The sequence below is a fragment of the Lithohypha guttulata genome, assembly GCF_036872675.1.
Source record: "Lithohypha guttulata strain CCFEE 5908 chromosome Unknown scaffold_2, whole genome shotgun sequence".
Lineage (NCBI taxonomy): Eukaryota > Fungi > Ascomycota > Eurotiomycetes > Chaetothyriales > Trichomeriaceae > Lithohypha > Lithohypha guttulata.
In genome coordinates, this window is record NW_027042751.1 from 4,115,989 (window position 1) to 4,139,444 (window position 23,456).

At 49.0% G+C, this 23,456-nt stretch overlaps 8 protein-coding genes across 8 annotated transcripts; 5 read left to right on the forward strand and 3 right to left on the reverse strand.

Moving 5' to 3' along the window:
- Positions 1–147: 147 nt before the first annotated feature.
- LTR64_003621 (uncharacterized protein) lies at positions 148–1,373 on the reverse strand (the record flags this gene model as incomplete). The annotated part of the gene is made up of 3 exons (XM_064897975.1): positions 148–519; positions 1,065–1,278; positions 1,360–1,373. The coding sequence occupies 3 exons, from the start codon at positions 1,371–1,373 to the stop codon at positions 148–150; spliced, it is 600 nt and encodes a 199-aa protein (XP_064756925.1).
- A 1,327-nt stretch (positions 1,374–2,700) lies between these two features.
- On the reverse strand, positions 2,701–4,789 carry LTR64_003622 (uncharacterized protein; the record flags this gene model as incomplete). Its single annotated transcript, XM_064897976.1, has 10 exons — positions 2,701–3,405; positions 3,455–3,578; positions 3,656–3,724; positions 3,774–3,939; positions 3,989–4,087; positions 4,140–4,244; positions 4,300–4,373; positions 4,422–4,455; positions 4,527–4,557; positions 4,640–4,789. 10 exons carry the CDS (start codon positions 4,787–4,789, stop codon positions 2,701–2,703), a joined length of 1,557 nt encoding a protein of 518 aa, XP_064756926.1.
- Positions 4,790–6,359: 1,570 nt separating this feature from the next.
- On the forward strand, positions 6,360–6,580 carry LTR64_003623 (uncharacterized protein; the record flags this gene model as incomplete). Its single annotated transcript, XM_064897977.1, has 2 exons — positions 6,360–6,443; positions 6,494–6,580. 2 exons carry the CDS (start codon positions 6,360–6,362, stop codon positions 6,578–6,580), a joined length of 171 nt encoding a protein of 56 aa, XP_064756927.1.
- A 351-nt stretch (positions 6,581–6,931) lies between these two features.
- Positions 6,932–8,540, forward strand: LTR64_003624 (uncharacterized protein; the record flags this gene model as incomplete). Its single annotated transcript, XM_064897978.1, has 2 exons — positions 6,932–6,975; positions 7,193–8,540. The coding sequence occupies 2 exons, from the start codon at positions 6,932–6,934 to the stop codon at positions 8,538–8,540; spliced, it is 1,392 nt and encodes a 463-aa protein (XP_064756928.1).
- Positions 8,541–8,906: 366 nt separating this feature from the next.
- Positions 8,907–9,815, reverse strand: LTR64_003625 (uncharacterized protein; the record flags this gene model as incomplete). The annotated part of the gene is made up of 1 exon (XM_064897979.1): positions 8,907–9,815. The coding sequence occupies one exon, from the start codon at positions 9,813–9,815 to the stop codon at positions 8,907–8,909; it is 909 nt and encodes a 302-aa protein (XP_064756929.1).
- Positions 9,816–10,907: 1,092 nt separating this feature from the next.
- On the forward strand, positions 10,908–12,652 carry GND1 (phosphogluconate dehydrogenase (decarboxylating) gnd1; the record flags this gene model as incomplete). The annotated part of the gene is made up of 4 exons (XM_064897980.1): positions 10,908–10,933; positions 11,045–11,232; positions 11,285–11,736; positions 11,783–12,652. The coding sequence occupies 4 exons, from the start codon at positions 10,908–10,910 to the stop codon at positions 12,650–12,652; spliced, it is 1,536 nt and encodes a 511-aa protein (XP_064756930.1).
- Positions 12,653–14,589: 1,937 nt separating this feature from the next.
- On the forward strand, positions 14,590–19,044 carry LTR64_003627 (uncharacterized protein; the record flags this gene model as incomplete). Its single annotated transcript, XM_064897981.1, has 1 exon — positions 14,590–19,044. One exon carries the CDS (start codon positions 14,590–14,592, stop codon positions 19,042–19,044), a length of 4,455 nt encoding a protein of 1,484 aa, XP_064756931.1.
- A 515-nt stretch (positions 19,045–19,559) lies between these two features.
- Positions 19,560–22,178, forward strand: LTR64_003628 (uncharacterized protein; the record flags this gene model as incomplete). The annotated part of the gene is made up of 1 exon (XM_064897982.1): positions 19,560–22,178. The coding sequence occupies one exon, from the start codon at positions 19,560–19,562 to the stop codon at positions 22,176–22,178; it is 2,619 nt and encodes an 872-aa protein (XP_064756932.1).
- Positions 22,179–23,456: the final 1,278 nt, after the last annotated feature.

The window sequence follows — 23,456 nt, forward strand, 5'->3', positions numbered from 1 at the left end:
CGGGATACTAGATGTGCAGTGTCTATGCGGTACTTCAAGTACACGGTGTGGTCTGAGCTCAAATCGTCGCCACCAGCTATGCCGAGAGACGATCGTCGTTCCCTGTGTGTGTTCCGGCAAAGTTGCTGATCCATGACTCACCCCAAATCAGACACTCATCTTCACGTCCTTCTCTGATTTCTCTTGTTGCGTTGTCTTCTTCTCAAGACCAAACTCGCGCAGAATTTTTTCGTTGTGCTGTCCAATAGCCGGGACAGGTTCTAAACGCGCCTGTACATCACCAGACATGCCGGGTGGTATTGAGGTTTTTACGAAACCTGCTTCAGTCTCTACCTCTGCGAACCTGTTTCTCGCCTCGAGCTGAGGGTGCTCCCACACATCGTTCATGCTGTTGAGTTTCGCGTTTGCGATTCCGGCTTTCTCCAGTTTCTCTACAACTTCCACTGCCGTGTTCTCCTTGAATCTGTCGCAAATGATCTGGTATAACTCTGTTCGGTTTTGTGACCTCAGCGTCGTGTTCTGCGGTGTTTAGTCAGTTTGGGGGTTGACCTCAAAGGACTCCAGCGAATGCATTTGTATCGTTGCTGCTACAAGGGGTAAAGAAAACTCACACCAAATCTATCGTCCTTTTCAAGATGTGGCATTTGGAGTACCTCACGGCACAAGATACCCCACTCACGCTCGTTTTGCAATCCAAGCATAACTTTGCCGTCGCTGGCTTCAAAAGGGCCATATGGGTATATACTCGCATGACTAGCTCCCTGTCTAGGAGGTGCTGATTGCCCTTGGTAAGCATAATACCTGTGACATGTGAGCAAGTGGAATCAACACGTCGAATGCGGAAGAGTACAGTGGAAAGCCTGCCGGACGTTAGTTCAACGATTGGTCTCGATAACGCTCATCCCTAGTAACGGGTGGCTGTCAGCACGAGCCTTCGAAGCGACTCACCCATCCATTCAACCATGCCTGGAGGACAAACGTTAGTCTATGAGTCGTGAACACGAAAGCATCTTGACAGAATTAAAGCATGTATCTTGTGGGCACTCACTTTCCAGCATACTCACGTCGATCCGGCACCCTTTCCCAGTCTTCTGCCGCTGAAGCAGTGCAGCCATGATTGAGCTGTAGGCATACATGCCCGCCGCAATGTCAGCGATACTGGCTCCTACCTTGCACGGTTCATCTGGAGTGCCTGTAATGCTCAACAGACCGGCTTCACTCTGTACAAGGAGATCGTATGCCTTCTTCGTCTTGTAAGGACCATCGCTACCGTATCCACTGAGTAGCGTCAGCTAAATGGTTTGCATGGCGCCCGTCTCTGGGGCTTTGACCTTTTCAGTCTTGTAAACTCATGCATACCTTATCTCGCACATAATCAACCGTTCATTCGTCCTCGTTAGCTCTTCAAAGCTCAATCCCAATCGAGCCGCTGCTCCTGGTACAAGATTTTGCACGAACACATCAGCCTTCTTGATCAACTCTTTCAATATCTCGAGGTCGTCAGTTTTCTTGATATCCAGCGCGAGTGACTCCTTGTTACGATTGGTCCATACAAAGTGAGAACATAGCTGTCCGAGAACTCGCTTGTCGTGATAACGCACGAAATCGCCAGTGCCGGGACGCTCAATCTTAATCACACGCGCACCGAGGTCCGCAAGTTGACGAGTACAGTAAGGACCAGATATGACTTCGAGACATTAACATTTGGGACGCGTAGGACATTTCGCACGCTGGAAAATGAATGAAAGTGGTGGACATGATGGCTCACCTTGCTCAAGTGCAACCACCAAGACTCCCTCTAGTGGCCTGTGTTCTGGGGAATTGTAAATGTGTGCTGGATCTGGTTCTTTTGGAGTAGTAGATGCTGATTCACGCTGTGCTGTCGCTGCTGAGAATGTCCTTCTCTGGAAATCGATGTAGCATTTCTTTTGCTTGAATGTCTCCGACTTTGACCATCTAGTGAGGCACCGAACAATTTGCCTCGCTTGTCCGTAGGGTACTGTATTTGCAGAAGGCTTCAGGATGTTGATTATTGGGAATGGGTTTCGCTGCTCGAGCAAGAATGAAAGAGGCCGTGATCTATGCATCCCGTATCTGGCCCCGGAGACTTGCTACTCTAACTTTAAGATCAATACATACAGTACGACGCAGTGTGACACAGCGTAGCACATTGGTAGAGCACAGCTATGCATCGTGGTTAACCTCGGCGTGAACACCGTAATATGCCGAAGTTTCTATCAGAATAAAAAGTGCATTGAGAGAAAGCTTGAAATAAAGTTGACCACGATATTTCTCCGCGAAATGTTTGATGCACTACAATCTTGAACATATTGCAGAACCATGCAGGCACATCGGATTTACGTTATTTCCAGAGATTTAGATTGTCTTTAGCAGTGCATAGGATATAGCGACCCTCAATGACATGTGTTTGATTAACTCCTCACGCCTGAGCTCGATCCAAATTAAATTGTTCAAGTTTCGGCTAATGAGCAACTTTGCCGGCATTGAGTGGCGGTACTAGTAGTAGTACCAAACAAGTACCAGGAGTTTCAGCAATTCCTATCTACCCTCCAATGATCCGAAATCCACTAATACGCTTTGCTGCCAAATGTACAATCGTGTTGACCCTTTGAACTTGCGAAAAGTAAGCACAAGTCTCTTTGACCATAGTCGCGAGGCTTCAATCTGTACATTTCGCACCTAGATCATGTATCGGTACCCCTTCTGCATTCGTCTAGCAGTTGCAATATCTATGCCTTCCACTTCGGCGGTTTTCCGTAGTTTCGCGAGATCCTTTTCGCTCAATGCAACGTCCTCATTTTCTAGCCTTTCCAGTCTCTTGTTGCGGTTGGTAAGAATAAACCTCAATGTCACACCACATATAGTGGCAACAATCATCAGACCGATGTTGATGCCAAGAGCCAGTCTGTAATGTGGTCTGTCAACAGCACGATATGTGAAAGGTGTCCAGATGGAAGCAGAATTTCCGATGGAGTTGATAAATGCGAACGCTGCAGCTCTCTTGGCGGGAGGACGAGGAATAGCGTTCGCAATCCAAGCGTACGTAGTCCCGTTCATGCTGAAGATGATCACCATCAAGAACAGTGAAAAGTACTTCGCGCCGAAGTTGTCGGTACCCATAAAGACAGCCATGCCGATACAAACCACAGGAATTGGGTAGATGAAGAACCAGAAACGGTTGCCGACACGGTCAGAGAACCATGAATGGGCCAGCGCCCAGAAGGTAACGAAGATGTATGGTGGAGCGCAGAGTAGGAGTGAGACGGTTCGAGTATAGCCAAGCGTAGCTGTTAGGGTAGGGAAGAAATTCTGGAAGCCTGCTGCGCCAGTCGTGCACAAGTAAGCGACGGCAAGGAGATGAGTGTTTGGATCCTTCATGGCCAACTACGAATAGTTAATACTCATTCGGTGTGGCGGAAAAGTGGAGTCTTACCTTAAAGCCTTTGAGTTGGGACATGCCACCTGCTTCATCTACATCAGCTTCGGCTGCTTCGATAGCAAGACGTCGATTTGCGACTGCTCTTAACTCGGGAGTCAGTCCTTTCCATGTCTGAGGGCTGTCCGGATGTTAGCTTGAGGCACACTTGCAGCATGCAATACATAAGCATGGGCTAGGTTGCACGTATCGACTTACAAATCTGGTAGAATGAAGCAAACGAGTATGCCAACGAAAACCGTGATGGCACCCTCGATGATGTACAACCTAAATTGATGTTAACAACTGCCGCGCGGATGAGCTAAGAACCACATACCATTGCCATGGAGACAAACCGTGCCTGTGGCCAAGCCCGTTCAAGATACCGGCGGCAATCAAGCTACCGAAGGCACCTGAAATAAGCGAGCCTGAATAGAAAATGGACATTCGAAGGTTCAATTCCTTCTTCGTATACCATTTTGAAAGGTAGAAGAGCACACCAGCTATTGATCGTTAGCCCACGATCTCCAGAGGGCGGAAGGGAAGTCTTACGGAAGAAGGGTGCTTCGACCATGCCCAGGATGAAACGGCAAGCAACGATCTGGCTGAAATTGGTAACAAGACAGGTAAGTGCTGACACAGAACCCCATGCTATACTCAACGTCAGCAGAGCTAGACAAACTCAGTCGCAGACAGTAGTTACCAATTGTAAAGAAGCCAAGATACCAGCTGGGTTTTCCAATATAATTGAGGACCAGATTCGATGGAACTTGCATGATAATGTAGCCGACGAACAAGATACTGAGACCTATTAAACCAAAGTTAGTACAAGAAAATGCTCAACAAAGCCTGGAATTCCATACCTGTCTGGTATTGTTGCGGTGTCAGGTTAAGGTCTTCCTCGAGACCTTGTAGACGGGCTGCAGCATAGTTGTTTCTGCAAAAGGTCAGATGCTTATCAATACCGAGGTTGTGGAGGACTTACCTGTCGATGTAGTTCATCAAGTAGACCAACACCACTACCAACGTCAGTACAGAGAATGCATGTCTGCCAGGCGCACCAAATATAACAGCCCAGATCCTGACTTACCCATAGGCATAATCGCAAGGTCAATCTTCCTCTAAGAAAAGGTCAGCACAAGTTCCTGCAGCAGTATAATTGACAAGCTCTCTCTTCCTCTCGAGGAGCATGGTAGCACCTACCCTCAGCTGCTTTTCAAGCACAAGCTCCTCCGGTGTCAGCTCGCCGAGATGTGTTGCCTCTTCATGTGAAGTATTAAACTTGTCACCAAGAATCTCGTGGTCTTGGATTGACGCTCGTCTCTCGTCCACGAGCCTAGTTTGTTTGTCCATGGCTGCTGTTCTGACCTTATCGACGAAGGAAGAATGCAGTGATGGCCTTTTGTGACAAGCGATCGGAGGACAAGGGCATTTATATTGAAGCACGCCCGATCGATTAGCTGCGAGGACTTCGGAACACATCAGAGTCGCATGGCTGGAGAGGCAACAAGCTTGTTCATGTGCCGAATCTGAAATGGGGAAGTGCTGTGGGTACATTTAGAGAGCCAAGAATTTGGGTAGCAGGTATAGCCTATGACAGCGAACTGTGCCCCGGCTTTTTGGAGAGCCAAGACGCGGAGATGAGCTTGGCTAACCTACCAAGAGCCTAGAAGTAAATGCTAAACTTTCCACTTTTGTGGTATCTGGGCTGTTGGTCGGTCGTGAACGGCATCGGTGCCGATCTGCATACAAATGATCAGGAGATGCGAACTGCCGTGCTTCACGATTTCTGTAGATTACCCCATGCAATTCAACCTGCAGCAAACTATGTACCCCAGATCTGCCATGTGTATGAGCACTGGGACGCCGACGGGGTCACGTCGGTAATTTCGCTTTGGTCCCTCCGACGCCTTTGCTGTGCAGGGTGAGACTGGTTGTTAGCTTGCCAGGACATGCAGAACGTTGATTCCGGAGCGTGCGATGAAAACAGACGTCAGATCCAGCTCACGGCTGGCGACAGCTTGAAGCGAGATGCAAAAACTTAATTGAGCTGAATGTCGCTGGGAAGAGTTCGTGTCTGTAGTATCCCTCCAGGTAATGTTTGGTTCGTGCTTGAAGAACGACGGGATACTTCGTTGAGGCAACTCAACAGACTTATGATCTTGGAATCTTCTACGAGTCCATTCGTATTTGTGATGGTGCTAGAAAGAACACGATTCATGATGAAGCAATGCAGCTACTCACGTGGGAAGGACAATGACGATTGTGAGTTGGGAGAGACCTTGGCGCAAAGGGCAAACAAAGATGCCTTATGTATGGCCTGAAAACTCCGAGAGCTTGAGAAGCATCAAGTAGTATCGTTGCTTCATGTACCACTTGACTACCTGGCTAGCCTTGCTTCGTACTGCGACAATAGTACTACTAGTACTGTTGGAGGCGCTATCTTGGTCTTGGACTGACGACTTGCGACACGAACACGCATCGTGAGTGTGAAACGGCGCTTCGCTTGCTCAGTATTCGGCAACGTGATTCCTGGAATGCACGATCTGCAGTACTGCCATGCACATTCACATTGCTTGCATGAGACACCGAATGCTATGGCTGTGCTATTGCCATTAATCTGCAACAAGAATGTGCAAGGGCAAGGCGAGCGATCTAAGTGGTAGGTGCGAGCATTTATCTCCCTGCTTCTTTGACGTGCTCACGGGCCATTGGCAACATATTTTTCGATCAGCAATGCGAGCTTTGACCATCGTAAGAGGGTCTTCACGCAATACAGAGGAATGCTCTCTCGCCTACATAAAGGTCAAAGACGTCCCAACGGAAGCCTTCTCAGACAGACAAACAGTCATTCATTACAGCAAAAATACGTTCATTTACACTACCTTTCAATTCGCTTTCCAAGCACCCTCATCCAGCAAAAATGAAGACCACCATCATCCTCAGCTTCCTGTTCGGCGCCATCGCCATGGCTGCTGCAGTTGAGAAGAAGTCACCTACCTTCGAGGTAAGACTTTCACATGTCCTTGTGAAGAGTTCGTAATCTAACTTTTATAGTGCCAACAACTTCTCTCTCCTTGCCAGGACAACAGCGAGTGCTGCTCCGAGCGATGCCTTCTCGGCACCTGCGTCGGTCTGTCGTAGATCAGTCGATTCTTCAACGGGCTCGCATCGCCCGCGACACAACGATCACACTGGCCGACCAGTTTCGAAATGGCGAGACCTCAATTTCTTTTTCTCAACGGGATATTATGGTAATGAGAGACGACGATCGTGAACTGAATAGCTGGTGAAGACTTGAAAGCTTGATGCACTACTAGCAGCTACAGTGCTTTTTGGGGAAACAATTGTCGGGTATTGAATAGAAAATGGAAGTACTTTCCACAATTTTCTTCTTCTTCGTGATTCATCTCGTTAGGAAACCATCTAGCAGCGCGTGTAATCCTAAATTGCTCCGTGTTTTTTTTTTGCTTAGAAGTTCAATATCACGTCTCGATGATCGACCATGTGGAGAGCAAAGTTTACAATAATGGTCCGAGGTATAGCTCGAAGGGTCGTGAGGCTCAATGAACATTTCTCCTCATGCAGTAACACCAGTCTCCTCTTATATTTGTAACGACCGAGAACAGTGGTTAGCAGAGTTAAGATACAGGTTCTGACCATACATAGATATTTGCTACCTGGAATACACAGTTCACGTTCAACCAAGCAAAGTATCAGGCAAGATCGAGATAGTCTCCATTCACTGACCTACAGCTTGACAGGAGCATCGAAAATGGGTTCAGAAAAGCTTCCCCTCAGAAATATTGGTATCTACCACAATCTTCCCGACTACGATTCCTCAATCACTGACCAGCATGTCATCATTACTGGGGCGAACGGAATATCTGGATTTGGCACGATGCGTGCCTTACTGGACGCTCCTCAACGATGGACAAAAATCTATGCACTATCTCGACGACCTCCACCCGAGCAGATGATGAAGCTGCTCACAGCCGAACAAAGGAGTCGTGTTCAGCATGTGGCCTGTGATTTCCTTGAGTCCGGTGAGAAAATCGCTCAGGCACTCAAGGACGCGAATGTGAAGGCAGATTATATCTTCTTTTATTCGTATCTCCAGCCGAAACCACCGAAAGGAGCTGCTGCTTGGAGTAATGCCGACGAATTAGTGAAGGTCAATGTCGCATTACTCAAGAACTTCTTGGACGCTCTTCCATTGGCTGGCATCAAGCCAAAGCGGTTCCTATTACAAACAGGAGCAAAGAATTATGGCGTGCATATCGGACGTGCAAGAACTCCTGCTGTGGAGTCTGATCCTCAACCACAACATCTTGAACCAAACTTTTACTACCCTCAGGAAGATGCCCTTCACAAGTACTGTGAAGCAAACGGAGTTGACTGGAATATCGTCATGCCGGCATGGATTCTAGGTGCAGTCAACAATGCACAGATGAACGCGTTGCATCCTTTCTCAGTGTATTCAGCCGTACAGGCTCACAAAGGGGAGCCTCTAGCTTTTTTTGGTGACTGGAATGCATGGCAGGATCTGAGTTTTCATTCAACTGCTCGCCTGACCGGCTACCTGAGTGAATGGGCTGTGCTCGAGGAGAAATGCAAGAATCAGCGTTTCAACTCCACTGACAGTGGTCCCTTCAGCTGGGACAGGTTCTACCACGAGCTCACTCGTTGGTTCGGCGTCGAAAAGGGGGTAGTCCCTCCCACTGAGGACGACAGCAAGTACCAGGAGATGACAGGTCGATCAGGCAAGGACACACCATTAGGTTATGGGCCTCCTACCAAGATCAGAGCTTCAGGGACATTCACAGCGTGGGCGCAGGATCCAAAGAACTCTCAGGCATGGGCGGAGATCATGAAACAATCGGGCGGTCACCTTACACACAACCCTTTCGACGACGTAGAGGCCAACTTTACCTTCGCCGACTATGCATTCCTGCCTATGATGTTATGCCCGAATAAAGCACGTCTTCTTGGCTGGACCGGATTCGTAGACACGATAGAATCAGTCTTCGAGATGTATCATGAGATGGAGACTTTGGGCATGGTGCCGAGAATGAAAGTTGAAAAACCAAGACCACTTGCCTAGGTCACTAGCACCGAGAAAGACAGCTTTAGTTGCGTCGTCGCAGGAACGGCTCGAAGCGAATCATGGGTTCAACGTCAGCCGAAAAACATGGCGCTCGAGGTCACAAGCTCATCGCTGTCGTTCTCTTGGACCACATGGTTCAGGGAGTTGCCCAACAACAGCTGTGCAGAGAGAAATGGTTCCCAGAAGAGTCTCGTCGTGTCGTTTCTGGCTGAGAGCAGGTCTGCCGTTGAGACCTGGCTTGTAGTGAGCAAAAATCTAACACATAGCACTGTTTTCCACCGTACTAAGATTTCAATAAGATGGACACCAAATATGTGCCTTTGCGTCTTCGAGCAGCGCAATACGTAGGGATATGCTGTATCTTTATCCCAAAACTCTCAACCCGTTTTTGGTCTTGGGAGGTTTCTTTTCGATGCCACCATGCTCAACTTTGGCGTGATTACCAGCGCCTTTGTTTTTGTTCCTATTCCTGCCATGCTTGTCATTTTTTACTGTTGTTGGTCGTACTTCAGTCATTGCTCGTTTGATCAGTACAGGATGACTGCCAATGTATTTCCCTTGCATGTCCTTTGCTGCCTGAAAATATTCATCGCCATTTGCGAAGCTCACAAAACCATATCCCTTACTTTTCGTGGTTCGCTTGTCTCTGATAACACGAGCTTTCTGTACGGATGGATACCTCGAGAATGCTTTGAGGAGTGAGTCGTCCGTGACTTCACCTGCTAAGTTGCCGACGAAAATGCGGAAATGTGCTGGATCCCATTCGAGGAGGGAGTCATCAGTCCATGTTGTACCACCACCAGCTCGCTGTACTGTCTTCTGTGTCTCTTTGCCTGTTGCCGCTGGATCAGCCTTCACCACAGGTGCAGCGGTCTTAGAATAGCCTGACTTATCGTCCTTGCCAGAGTAGGCAGACTGCCATTGCTGGATCTGCGCTTCGTACTCAGAATCGTAGTTTCCATAAGCAGTCGACGAGCCAGGCATAGAAGGTGTAGGAACAAACGGATTCGTCATTTGTGGTGCACCAGGTGCCGACTGGTTTGAATCATATTGAGACGGAGCTTGGTAAGGCATTTGTACTCCATAGTTATGTGTGGGGGCACTCGAGTATTGCGTCGCGGAATTAGGTTTGTTTGTGCTTGCTACAGCTCGAGGCGCGAAAGCTGTGAAGGCAGGCTTGAACCCAGCATTTGGCTTGGGCGCCGAGGAGATAGTAGACGGAGGAGGTTTTGGGGGTAGCGATGCGTGACCTGGAGGCGGCGGGTACGCCATAATGAATGTCTGTTCTCTTCCCAATTGTTGGATAGCAGGAACGTACCAAATACCTCTGAGCTCTAACACAGCAGGTCAGGCTGGGTGAATCGAGTGCGCAAGACGTGGGTACAGTACTTGGGACTCTTTGGTCGCAGATTGGTTTCTTGTATGAGTTCTCAAACAATCGCGCAACGATGTTCTTTCAATCTGAAGGAAGAAGGCATCAAAATGTTAAGGCAGGAAGTAAAGCACGTGCTGGGAAATTTCTAGCTCTAGCTAGGTCCACACTATCTTTTCTACCGGCCTGAGGCTCCCGAAACTTGAATCACTCTACTGTACTGACAGATGTCGACCACTCTGGCGAGCCGACGGTTCATGTCGTTTCTCACGGCTACCCGAAGCTTGCCGCGACATCCTCAATAAACCCAACAACTGGTGCATTGCAACAGCTGCTAGCACATATTGAATATCTGCCGCCAGCATATGCCGTGACAACTGTAGTGTTTGGGTGATAGAACCCAATTGGGCGAATCGTTGAGGCATGTGTTGACCCGAGACGTAGCTTTCCCGCGTAAGTAGTGCGCAATTTATGGTACCAGTCAAGGCATCTTCAGGAAAACGTGCGAACTGTTCATGAACCGCCATGATGCAAAGCTCCTCATGGGCAGTGCCTCGAAGATGAAGGTCCATTTCGTCCTTCACAGCTCTTCCAAAGTGTGTAAGCTCTTATCTTACAGCCAGCAGGCTACTCCTACACGAAGATGCAGGAAACGCTTCCGACCAGCTGTTGGGGTTTCGCATGGATTTTGCGTATGTAAGCCAGCTAAGGCTAGCCTGTTCAAGAATACAGCCGGCGGGCCCCTCGTGCTTACAGGAGAAATGACCGTGACACCCCACCATAATGAAAATGGATCTGACGGATAACGAGCATTGCTATTACAAGACGTTTTGCATTCGCAAATTTGCAACTGCGTTTCTCAACCTTTCTTCACTCGTATCTCTCGTCTTTTTCGGTGCATTAGACAGAGATCGTTTGAAATATTCCTTCAGAGCTCAATACCATCCTCCTTGACAAGAAGTACATAGTCCACCACGACAAATACCGCAAAGATGGCTTCCAATGGATCCGGCCCAACGTATGTCCTTTCACCTCCTATGTTCACACTTGCTTCGCAGAAGATATCTGAGAAGTCTCCTCACTTTCTTACGTATATACATGGATTGACGATATGGGTTTGCTGACATAGAGCGCGTTTGGCTGGCATCACTGCCAGTCTCAGGGCGCAGAACGAACCTAGTGGTGATTTTGGTCTCATTGGCCTGGCTGTTATGGGCCAGAACCTGATCTTGAACGCTGCTGACCACGGTTATACTGTTGTTGCCTTCAATCGAACCGTTTCGAAGGTCGATCGCTTCCTTGAGAATGAGGCCAAAGGTGAATAGAAAAAGATGGAAGATGGCATAACATGAGCTGATGGGGAATATAGGAAAGTCTATTGTCGGAGCTCACTCCATTGAGGAGTTCTGCTCGAAGCTCAAGAAGCCACGTCGAATGATGCTGCTAGTCATGGCCGGCCCTGCTGTAGATGACTTCATTGAGAAGCTTCTGCCGTACTGCGATCCTGGCGACATCATCATCGATGGCGGCAACTCTCACTATCCGGACTCTAACCGCCGAACCCGGTACCTCGCCTCAAAGGGTATCCGTTTCGTTGGAACAGGTGTTTCCGGTGGCGAGGAAGGTGCTCGATACGGACCGTCCTTGATGCCCGGTGGTAACGAGGAGGCCTGGCCATTCATCAAGGATATCTTCCAGGATATTGCGGCCAAGTCAGATGACGAACCATGTTGTGACTGGGTCGGTGACGAGGGTGCTGGTCATTACGTCAAGATGGTCCACAACGGTATCGAGTATGGCGACATGCAACTTATCTGCGAGGTGAGCTTCAATCGGTAACTGTGCAATCGTGTACTAACAACTGTAGGCTTACGACATCATGAAGCGTGGTCTCGGCATGACCTACCCAGAAATGTCCGAAACCTTTGCTACCTGGAACAAAGGCGTACTCGACTCGTTCTTGATTGAGATCACCCGTGATGTTCTTGCTTTCAACGACGATGATGGCAAGCCACTCGTTGAGAAGATCCTCGATTCTGCTGGCCAGAAAGGTACTGGCAAGTGGACTGCCATCAACGCTCTAGATCTCGGCATGCCCGTCACTTTGATCGGCGAAGCCGTTTTCTCTCGTTGCCTGTCTTCCCTCAAGGAAGAGCGAGGCCGAGCCTCAAAAGTCCTTCAAGGTCCTAAGCCATCCTTCTCTGGAGACAGAAAGGAATTTTTGGCCAACCTTGAACAAGCTCTCTATGCATCAAAGATCATCTCATACGCCCAAGGTTTCATGCTCATTCAAAATGCTGCCAAGGAATACAAGTGGAAGCTGAACAAGCCATCCATCGCCCTCATGTGGCGCGGTGGTTGCATTATCCGATCTGTGTTCTTGAAGGACATCACCTCGGCTTACCGCGAGAACCCAGACCTTGAGAACCTGCTCTTCAACGACTTCTTCAACAAGGCTATTCATGATGCACAGCCAGGCTGGCGAGACGTCATTGGCAAGGCTGTTGCATGGGGTATCCCAACACCTGCGTTCATGACTGCTCTGGCCTTCTACGACGGATACCGAGCTAAGGACTTGCCAGCTAACTTGCTTCAAGCTCAACGAGATTACTTCGGTGCTCACACCTTCCAAGTCAAGCCAGAGTATGCCAACGAGAAATACCCAGAAGGCGCCTACACTCACGTCAACTGGACCGGTCGTGGCGGCAATGTGTCTGCTTCCACATACAATGCCTAAGCAATGGATGAGCTGTGTATACTGATCTGAACCTCGCTATCAGCCGCTGTTGTACGGATGATCACATTCGACGTTCTGACCGACGACGATTGGTAATTGTGCACAGCACGATCTGTCTGTGAACTTGTAGATGTTGGAAACAGTATATGACTTCAAATCGTGTATGAGACTACCTTGGGCGCTGCTGTCGCGTACTATAGACCAAAAGTTTGCAACCACTAGAAGTGATCTCAACATTGAAGTCTAGGGACAATCATTCTCAAAACTGCCTCCAACCCGCGGCAGGGAAGACTACTGCACATCGTGCACCTCGTATAACCTTGAGTAGAAGTTGGAAGATTGCACGAGCAAGCACAACACGATCACGTCCCTTGCTCAAAAGTTGCGGGTGAGCATGTGCTTTCTATATGGTGTGATCGCAATCAATAACACGGGGATGTGATGACCTTCAACCCACGGAATATGGTATGAAAGAGTCCCGAAAGACAACTGGTCCGGTATTTTCAAGTCGAATATCGTCGTACTAGCGAGTGGCCGTGCAATACTCTACAACGCGTTGAGTACCGGCACAAGGATGCAAGCATCGCCAGAATTGTGTGTGACATGATTCATGGGAAGTCTCTAGAAGGAGTATGGCGGAAGTCAATCTGTGGCGCGCATGGTTGATCTCGAACCTTGCGAAGGACGCTATGCTCTATTTCGCTCTGCAAACAATCACGATCAAGATCGAACACGGCTTTGATAAAACGGTGTGTCGCGGTCTGTAAGCTTATCAGGTTCGTCAATTTGCCTGCTTTGAAAATGACGATGATGCTCACGAGTTTGTGTCTCAAATGCTCTTCTGCTTGATACTATGAAGAGTTCATGTCTTTTCGCACAAACACGGTAAATGTCCTTCTACTACGTGTTACGAAGTCGATGAGGTTTGGACTTCTTCTACCCTGCTTGGGAGTTGGCTCAGCTGCATGGCGTAACGGCACCGGTGCTTGCATCGGCGATGAGAACACAGTGGACAATCACGGTTGTGCCTTATTCGTTCAGGAATACAGGCGGCTCTATGAGCCTGTTGCAATGAGCAAGATAGCGCTGCGAACGTACCCTCAGCTTGGAAACTTCCTGGTCAGAAGTTCTCAAGATCTGTAATTACAGTGGTAACTTGCACAAATGCAACAGCCTCTATTTTTGGGGCTAATTGGTGATGCCTCCTGAACGTGCATCGCAATCTGCATGAGCGGAAGCGAGCAACGAATTCCTTAACACTTTTCACTGGATTGTTGTTGCGAGGTCAGTTACTGTACACGAGTAGTAGTTATCAACCATCCGCATTGCGTGCTGCCACAGAACGTCACAGCAACATTTCCTGGTGGGAGACAGGTTGGAGACGATTAGTGTGGATTAAGGTGGCACTCTTTGCATGAAAGTAAACTTTGGAATCGTTGCGCTACTCACATCTGATTTCCATTCAATGGCCGCCACCTCACTCCCCGTCTACTTCTCTGTATCAACAAGTAGCCTTCACCACTGTGTAGACCATTCCACAGGCAATCCCTTGCAGAAGGTCCCGTCGCAGCTCGATCGACTGTTGTGCCACGACTGATTTATCGCTTGAATTTGCAGTGCGCCGAATTGACGATATCCGTACCAGTTGTGCAGTCAATCAATTGCAACAGTCATTCTCCCTCCCTTTTTTCCCCGACGAAACGAAACGACACGGCACGAGAACTTCGTGTAGCTCCTAGGGCACTGGATACGTGTGGAAGGGGTTCTAGGCTTAGAGAACAATATCCGAACACGCAATGTGGCTACCATAAGAGTGATATCGTCTGCAACGTTGCCGAAGCATTCAGTGCGCACCTGTGCAGTAGGGCTCTCGCGCTCTTCCTGCTTCAAGAGCCGACAGCGTGACACCACGAAAACTCGACAACTGGCAGCTAGCAATGTCCGACGTGGACCAACGTGCTCCATCTCCCACAAGTCCCGCACCACGGCCACAATCCTCACAGACCAGCCAGAACTATGTACAGACTCAAATGCAGCTGAGGATGCCCAGTGGGGTGAGGGAGTCATCCGTCAGCATGTTTACTGGATTGTCTAACAAGGATACTCCCCCTCCATCCTCACCTGGGCGAGTAGTCAGCCCCGGCTCCATTGACCGTGTTTTCCCGATCCGTTCGGCAGTGTCTATCGATCCTAATGCCACACCCATGAGTCGAAGCGAGTCTGGAGAAGGTTATCCTGGAATGAATCTGGGCATAGAAGGGACCCTGGCTATGAGAAGAGCTGCACATGATGGTGGCAATAAAACAGGATTGTCTGCTTCTCCTAGGGAACACGGTCTACCTCCATCTACAGGCAGCCCGCAGTCGAGACGAAGATCAACGAGTATATCTCAGTCCAGCGAGGGAGGAGACCATCGACAAGAGTCATCGAGAAGGTCCTCGTTATTAGGCGGTCGTGCCCCTGAAAGAGCTGAACACCATGCTGCTCTCACCAGCATTCTCAGCGACGATGCTGCATCTATAAAGTCTGGCAGGTCCAGTATCTCTGCTGGGCTTTCACCTGGAAGCAAGGCCAACTCGATCAAGACAAACGAAGAAGCACCTCTGGTCACTGCTCGCTTTAAGCACGTTGTGACAGATGGTGGGCACGCCGTAATTACGGGTCGGGATGGCGAAACATTACAACGATGCGAAGACGAACCAATACACATCCCGGGAGCTGTTCAAAGCTTTGGATTATTATTGGCCTTCAAAGAGGACGATGGTAAGCTCATCGTTCACGTTGTTAGCGAGAACTCTCAATCCATTATTGGTTATACCCCACAACAATTGTTCAGACTCGAGAATTTCTTGGATATCTTCTCTGAAGAACAAGCCGACAATTTGCTCGATCATCTCGATTTTATCCGTGACGAGGAGGGTTCAGATGTGGTTAATAACGGACCTGAGGTCTTTATGGTTTCGTTGCGGCCGCCGCAACATCGGACCCGCAAACTCTGGTGTGCAATGCATCAATGTGCCACTGACAGGGAAACGATCATCTGCGAATTCGAGGTAGAGGACGATCAGGTCAACCCACTGGTCCCGCGCGACGACGTTACCCCTGAACTGCCTGAGGATACTTTAGGTAGCGAACCGACGGCCGAGGAGCTTGCTGAAAGCACAGTGAACGTCAGCAAGCCATTGAGGGTTCTTCGCAGTGCACGTAAAAAGCGTGGCGAAGCTGCAGCAATGGAAGTCTTCAACATCATGTCCCAGGTACAAGAACAATTAGCAAATGCACCTTCATTGCCAATTTTCCTGAAAGTCCTGATAGGCGTTGTCAAAGAACTGACTGGCTTCCATCGAGTCATGATCTACCAATTCGATCAGGGGTGGAACGGTCGAGTTGTTGCAGAGCTAGTGGACCCGCGAGCCACTAAAGACTTGTACAAAGGCCTCAACTTCCCAGCGTCGGATATTCCCAAACAAGCGCGCGAAATGTATAAGGTGAACAAAGTTCGACTCCTCTACAATCGTGACCATGAAACCGCTCGACTTGTCTGCAGGACACCCGAAGATTTAGAAAATCCTCTTGATTTGACACATGCTTACTTACGAGCGATGTCGCCGATCCACATCAAATACTTAGGAAACATGGCAGTGCGGTCTTCGATGTCAATATCGATCAATGCTTTTAATGAACTTTGGGGTCTTATAGCCTGTCATACGTATGGACAGCAAGGGATGCGTGTGTCCTTCCCCATTCGCAAGATGTGTCGCTTGGTGGGAGACACAGCATCACGAAATATTGAGCGACTCTCTTATGCATCGCGCCTGCAAGCCAGGAAGCTTATTAATACAACATCCTCGACAGCAAATCCCTCTGGCTATATTGTAGCTTCCTCCGAAGACCTATTACGTTTGTTCGATGCTGATGTTGGCGCACTATCAATACGTGACGAGACGAAAGTGATGGGTAATCCATCCGGACACCTTCAGGAAGTTCTTGCAATGACGGAATTTCTGCGTTTGAAAAGGCTGAATTCAATCTATACTTCTCAAGACATCAACATGGACTTTCCCGAGCTACGATACAGCCCTGGTCTTAAATTTCTGGCTGGCGTACTTTATGTGCCTCTGTCTAGTGGTGGCAACGATTTCATCGCGTTCTTCAGGAAAGGTGTCTTGCAGGAGGTCAAATGGGCTGGGAATCCGTACGAAAAGTTTGTCAAAGAGGGCACAGAAGGCTATCTAGAGCCGAGAAAGAGCTTCAAACAATGGAACGAGGTTGTCTTTGGTCGGTGTAAAGATTGGACAGAGGAGGAGATTGAGACTGCATCAGTCTTATGTCTAGTATACGGAAAATTCATTGATGTATGGCGGCAGAAAGAAGCTGCGCTGCAGAATAGTCAGCTCACGAGGTTACTGCTTGCCAACTCAGCCCATGAAGTACGGACGCCGCTAAACGCTATTATCAACTACTTGGAGATTGCTTTAGAAGGTTCGCTTGACCAAGACACGAGAGACAACCTGGCGAAATCGCACTCGGCTTCAAAGTCGTTGGTCTATGTTATCAACGACCTGTTAGACCTGACAAAGACCGAGGAGCACCAAGCACTCGTGAAAGAGGAGGTCTTTGATCTGCTTCATACTCTGCAAGAAGCAACTGACCCTTTCATTGGCGATGCCAAACGCAAAAACATTGAATATGTCGTGGATGTCGATAACAATGTGCCACGAGATGTTGTAGGCGATCACCGTCGCGTGCGACAAGTCGTCTCGAATTTGATCTCCAATGCTGTTCAGCATACACGTGAAGGTAGCGTCAAGGTTCATGCCTGGCGACTTGATCCGCAATCGACAATCGGACGAAGCGAGATCGAAATCTCAGTCGAAGACACAGGAGTTGGTATGTCGCAGGACAAAGTCGATGCTCTTTTCCAAGAGCTTGAAGAAGTCGAATACGAACAGGAAGCCTCTGCACAGGCTTTGCTTGAGGTCAAACCAGCAATATCGAAGGAGGACAGCACTGTAAAAGCGCTCGGTCTTGGTCTCGCTGTGGTTGCCCGTACCATCCGGAACATGAATGGCCAACTGCGACTCAAAACCGAAGCGGGCAAAGGCTCTAAGTTCATAATAGTACTCGGCTTCGATTCGGCGTCTACAAACAAGCCACAGAAAGAGATTACCGGTGTCTCACCTGGAGACAAGACTCCAGCAACCACGGAAAGCACAACGCCTGTACAGGATGGCGAAGTGACATTGGTTAAGAGACAGCCATCGACGCCACAGCGTTCGACTCATGGGTCCTTGAGCCGCAAGAACAGCACGGAGAGTGTGCACAGCCTTGCAGGAAGCACTAAGAGTGGCAAGAGTGGAACAAGCGTACTCAGCAACCGTAGTGATGCTGACCGACTCATCGACGCTATCCAGCAGCCTCTATGGAGGGGCGAAAGTGGTGACTTAGCTGCGGACCACACTGGACCTAGAAACAAGGTGGTACGCTCTCAAAGTGCAGGAGACAAGAGTACACCTAGTATGGAATCGCCGCAGAAATCCAAGTCTATCGGTTCTACGAAAGACTTGAGGTCGTCGCTAAAGGTGCCAGGTCAACACAATGTGCAGGATTCCGGAACGCCCATAAGACCTGTTCGCATGGAGGAGCACGAGAAGTCACCTGAAGTCAAGGGCATGGGAAGAGTCAAGTTCGAGGAGCTTGAGGTGCCTAAGGTGCAAACACCGAGTGCGCTAGAGGAAGAAGACCCGAACGCAGGCTTCTCGGTTCTCGTCGCGGAAGACGATCCGATAAACAGCAGGATTATGAAGAAACGGCTGGAGAAGCTTGGCCATTCAGCTTACATGACGGTGAACGGAGAAGAATGCTCGTCAGCACATGGCGAGAAAGCGGTAATGTTCGATGCTGTATTGATGGACCTGCAAATGCCGATTGTTGATGGGTTCAGCTCGACGAAAATGATACGTTCATCGGAGAAAACTCAAGGCCCTAGCTGCTTGTCAACTCGAGCCGCTAAGAACGGAAGAATACCAATATTCGCTGTGTCAGCATCGCTGCTAGAGAAAGAAAAGGACAAGTACATTGCTACCGGGTTTGATGGCTGGATCCTTAAGCCTGTCGACTTCAAGCGAGTCAACGAACTCCTGCGGGGCATCGTTGATAACACGATCCGAAATAATAGTCTTTACAAGCCAGGAAAGTGGGAACAGGGCGGCTGGTTCGAGGCGCGGTCTGAGGGCAACCATCAGTTCGAAATCGACACGCATCCGAGCGAGAAGGCGCCTACGGTAGAGGGTGCGAAGATGAATGGCAACAGTCGAAGTCAACTGAGCGATGCTGGAGACGGCGATTCGACACCTACAGGACGACGCAGGAGTAGAAGTGAAGATCCATGAATAACGCAGCATTGATTTAGCTTATGGTTCTGCTTTAGCATTTGAAGGAGTTCGGCGATGGTAAAGGTGTGGTTAACGTCAACGACATGGGTATTGCTATTCTACTGCACTGCTGTGCAAGGATAGCATAAAGAACACTGCTCACGCGTACCGAGCGTGAATATTGATGTACAAGGTCAGGTGTATAGATGAGAGACACTCACTGGTGGAGCATATACGACTGCTCCCTAATGGTTCAACGTGCACATTGGTGTAGTACTTGTCACGGTGTTCGCAATAAGATACGGTGACCTGTCACTGTTGCGCCTGATGGACATAACATCAGAGTAAATGCTATGCTTTTCTGTATGCCTGAGGCAACACTGAACACGCTACGTCATGTAGTGGTTTCGCGTTCCGACAGCGTCACGCGTCTTGTGGGCACTAGCCTATTCGTCCTGGCAGTGCACTAGGATATCGTCCGTGATAACTATCTTATCCATACCCAATATTGCAAGTGAGAGGCATTGGCGTCCATGGCGAACAATGAGTGGACGATTACAAGCAAGAAGAGACGGAGACACACAAGTAATACCCCTGCACCACGCAAACGGACTCGAATATCAACGCCGAATGGTGAACTCTCTCGAAGTGCGTCAGGACGCAAGAGCGGCCAATCTACTTTGACTCAGGTCGAATTTGTGAAGAGCTCCTCGTTCGAGAATGAGAATGTTGCACCTGAATTACTGTTGCCAATCGCCGAGCCGTCGTCTGAGACTGTGCAACGTCCAGTGGCAGTGTCAACTGAGGCCGGCGGACTACAAAGAGACTCGACCTTGACTCAGCTCGATTTCGTGAAGTCCCTATCTGCTGGTGCTGGAAATAAGGATTCCGGGCTGAATGTAGGAACCACACTCGAGGAACCTGTCTCTACGCGAAGGCCCAAATCGCGGGTTAAACGACGATCATTGAAAAAGCAAGACTCTACACTGACACAAATGGACTTTTTCAAGAACACAGATACCAATACCACATCGATGTTTGACGACGACGAAACTGTATTGCAACTACACACAGAATCAAAAATTTCAAGACCTCCGTTCCAATTATTCGATGGAGCTGGTGACACAGTAATACTAGAGACCGTAGAATATATGCGTCCTCCAGCTAGGCTCAAGACAGTAAAGCCAACCGCAATTACTGATGTGACAAGGCAGGAAGAGCCAGAGACTCAGGACTACCAACCTCCACAGCCTCGCAAGAACAGAAAAATCGCAGATCAGCAACTCGACCATGGACAGCATCCGCGCAGATCTACCAGAAAGGTTTCTCGTAATACAATTTCAGACAGACCACCACTTCTCGTGCAGGATTCGACCGAATTCAATTCAGTTGGGGAAGACCTACCTACTCTGGGTCAGCTGGCGGTTGGTCCATCAACACCCTCCAGACCCAAGGACCGCATTCCTTCAAGCCAGACGCCAGAAAGTGTCAAGTTGAGCACCACAAGACGGTCAAAAAGGCGAAGACCTCTCGCTGACCTCTCCGCAAACGTGCTATTGTCTCCACGAAAGTTCTCTGCCAAGAGCCACGAGTTATCTGGTCGGAAACCTGACAAGAAGTCTCCTCTACATCGCAAGATATGCATTCTGAAAGTTCCTCCTAGGGCTCTATTGCCTCAGTCAAGCAAAAAGGATCACGTAAAGGATATCTGGGCTGTCCCACTTACCTCATCGTCCCAAGGAGGCAGTCGGAATCAGTCTCAGCCGAAGCAATCAGACCTGAGAGAGGTGGACAACAACAAATCCGCATATGATACACAGAAATCCCTACCTGACCTTGACGAAATTTTCCGCGATCCTTCACGTCTGGTTAAGAGGACGACTCCATCTAGCAATCAGATACAAGATCTTCCTCTTCCCACGGAAGACATGAACGCAATATTAGAATTAGGAGAACTTAGCTCTGATGAGTCAGATCTTGGTTCACCTGTTCTCAATGACATACTTTATGTCGCGGACCTTAATCAACGTATATCGTCACCAACAAGCAAGGCGAATAATGATGAGTACCGCCTGAAGCCATTGACCCACCCAAACGTCGTTTCGCATATTTCTCCTGTGCGGAAAGACTTTGCGAGCATAACCAACCATGGATCTCCCATTGTTCTGTCACCCCTGCCAGTACCTCGTCTTGTGCCAAGTCCTATGCGTAGGATATCACAGCAGAACCGTCACTCTGCGCTAAAGAATCTGTCTTCTGGCCTTACAGATGACACTACTGGAACGTCTAAGAGAGTAAGGATAACACAAGTCCCACTCAACGATACCGCGGAGTATCACAAAACTTCTTCTTCTTCGAGTCCTCTATTGCCACCAGCCTTTGTCTCGGGTATGCAGAGAAGTGTTTACCCAGCATCTTTACCACACCCTTCTCAAGTCTCCACTCAGGCTCCCTCGACACAGGCTATCTTCCCCACAACACCAGTACACCACGGATCACGCGATGCTGTCGTAGAGCGAATCACAATCGAAGATTCAAGCTCTCCACAAAATCTGCGCAGTCGGGCTCAGCAGATCCTGGACATTGAAGATGGACCAAGCGCACACGTTAGTTATGATAAAGACGAGCATTCACAAGAGGAAGAGGATACTATTACGCAGACGCCGACACAAAAGTCTCGGAAGGACCTTCTACAGCATCGCATGACTACCCAGTCCTCGCCAGTAATCTTGAACGCTACTACGAGGTCACAGCGAGATGCAGAGCTGGAAATTATTGCATTGTCCTCGTCCTACCACACGCAACTTGCGCAAGAGCATAACTTGACCGACGCTGATCCGAGTCAACCGTATGATACTCGGGGAAAACTTCCACAACCACGAGTCGATCTCGATGCTGCACCCGAATCAAATGACGAAATTCCTTCCTCCTCGATTGCCTCTTCTGATCTTCTTTCACCTTCTCCACCACGGAATCTGAAACGAAAATATAGTCCGATCCCTGGGTTTGACAATGAAACTCAGGCAGATTTCACACAGGGCGGCCATGTCACAGCTGCATATATCCATAAAGGCAGAGAACAAGGTTGGCTGCCTAAGAACTATACACCCAGACCTTACAAAGCCAAGAACTGGAAAGGAAAAGCCACCTGAAACAAGGACGGCTTAGGAAGCATTTGGAACCTGGAGGGGTGGCAATACAGCGAAAGCGAGAACGAGCACGACGAAAAACGAGATTAATTGGGTACTGCTAAATCATTTTGACTGGTGAAGAGCTCACAAGTTCTTGCTGCATCTCAAATTGAGAAGATGCTTGACGTTATTACCATATCGTGTGCCCTTCTTGTTGCGCTGTGGAAGGTGCGTTCAACGCTCCATGCTTCTACTGACTATCCTTGCTGTTTTATTTAACGAACTTGATGCGTACCGAGCCGCGTTGCGCCTCCATGCTTATCTACAATCACTCCTTTCGCATCATGTGCGTACTAGACCAACAACGATTACACATATGATTTGAAACCGCTATCCACTGTCAGTAGCGTTCAACGATTTCGTCTCTTTGTGCGTCATTCTCATCGTCTACCTTGACCGCTTATTTAATGGATACCAACCTCGTGCATGGTCGGAAGCGAAACGAGTCTGCTATCGCGACCATATGATGTGTCTTCATTTCTCATCCCTACCAAAATACTCGTGTAAGATCAAGCAATAATGTCTGGGCGCCACCCCACCACCACACCTCATCGATTCCATATGGCAGCATCGTGCGACATATTTCTGAGGCGTAACTCTTTCCTTTCTCAGACTCATATTATGAGCTAACATTCGACTCTCTTGGGTCATTCTTCATGCTTCGAGATCGATGTACTACCATGCCTATTTAGGACTCGAGCCGAGAACTCGTTATGGTATATCATTGCTGTCTGTGCCGGTCTGAACAGAGGCATACTACCTACGGAATCGAGACCAACTACCAGACACTGATACCAGTACATCTGAGTCCTGCCCTGACCTGCTCAAGGCCTCCCATCTGAGTCAGAGGCAAGCCCGACCGAGTCCTTCAGGCCCATCACAAACTACGCTAAGCTTACCAACGTTACTGATCGTTATACCCTCACTACCACATCCAACCATGAGCACAGCTACTTCTCATCGTGAAACACCATCGAAAGACTCCGACAACGGCCACGAAAAGCAACAGCAGGCATCATCCGGACGAACCGTTGCTGCTGTATCTCATCGTCGTCAGTCTTTCTCCAGCGACGTCCAGCTCGAGTCTGAGCTGAACAACTACCAAGCACATATCGCAGATCTAGCGACGCGAATCGAGAAACAGGGTAGAAGTGCCGTGCGGGCACAGACATGGTCATCGAATTCCTGACGAAATCAGTGAAACCGAAGTGGGTGCAAAAAGAAGAACAAGCGTGGGTT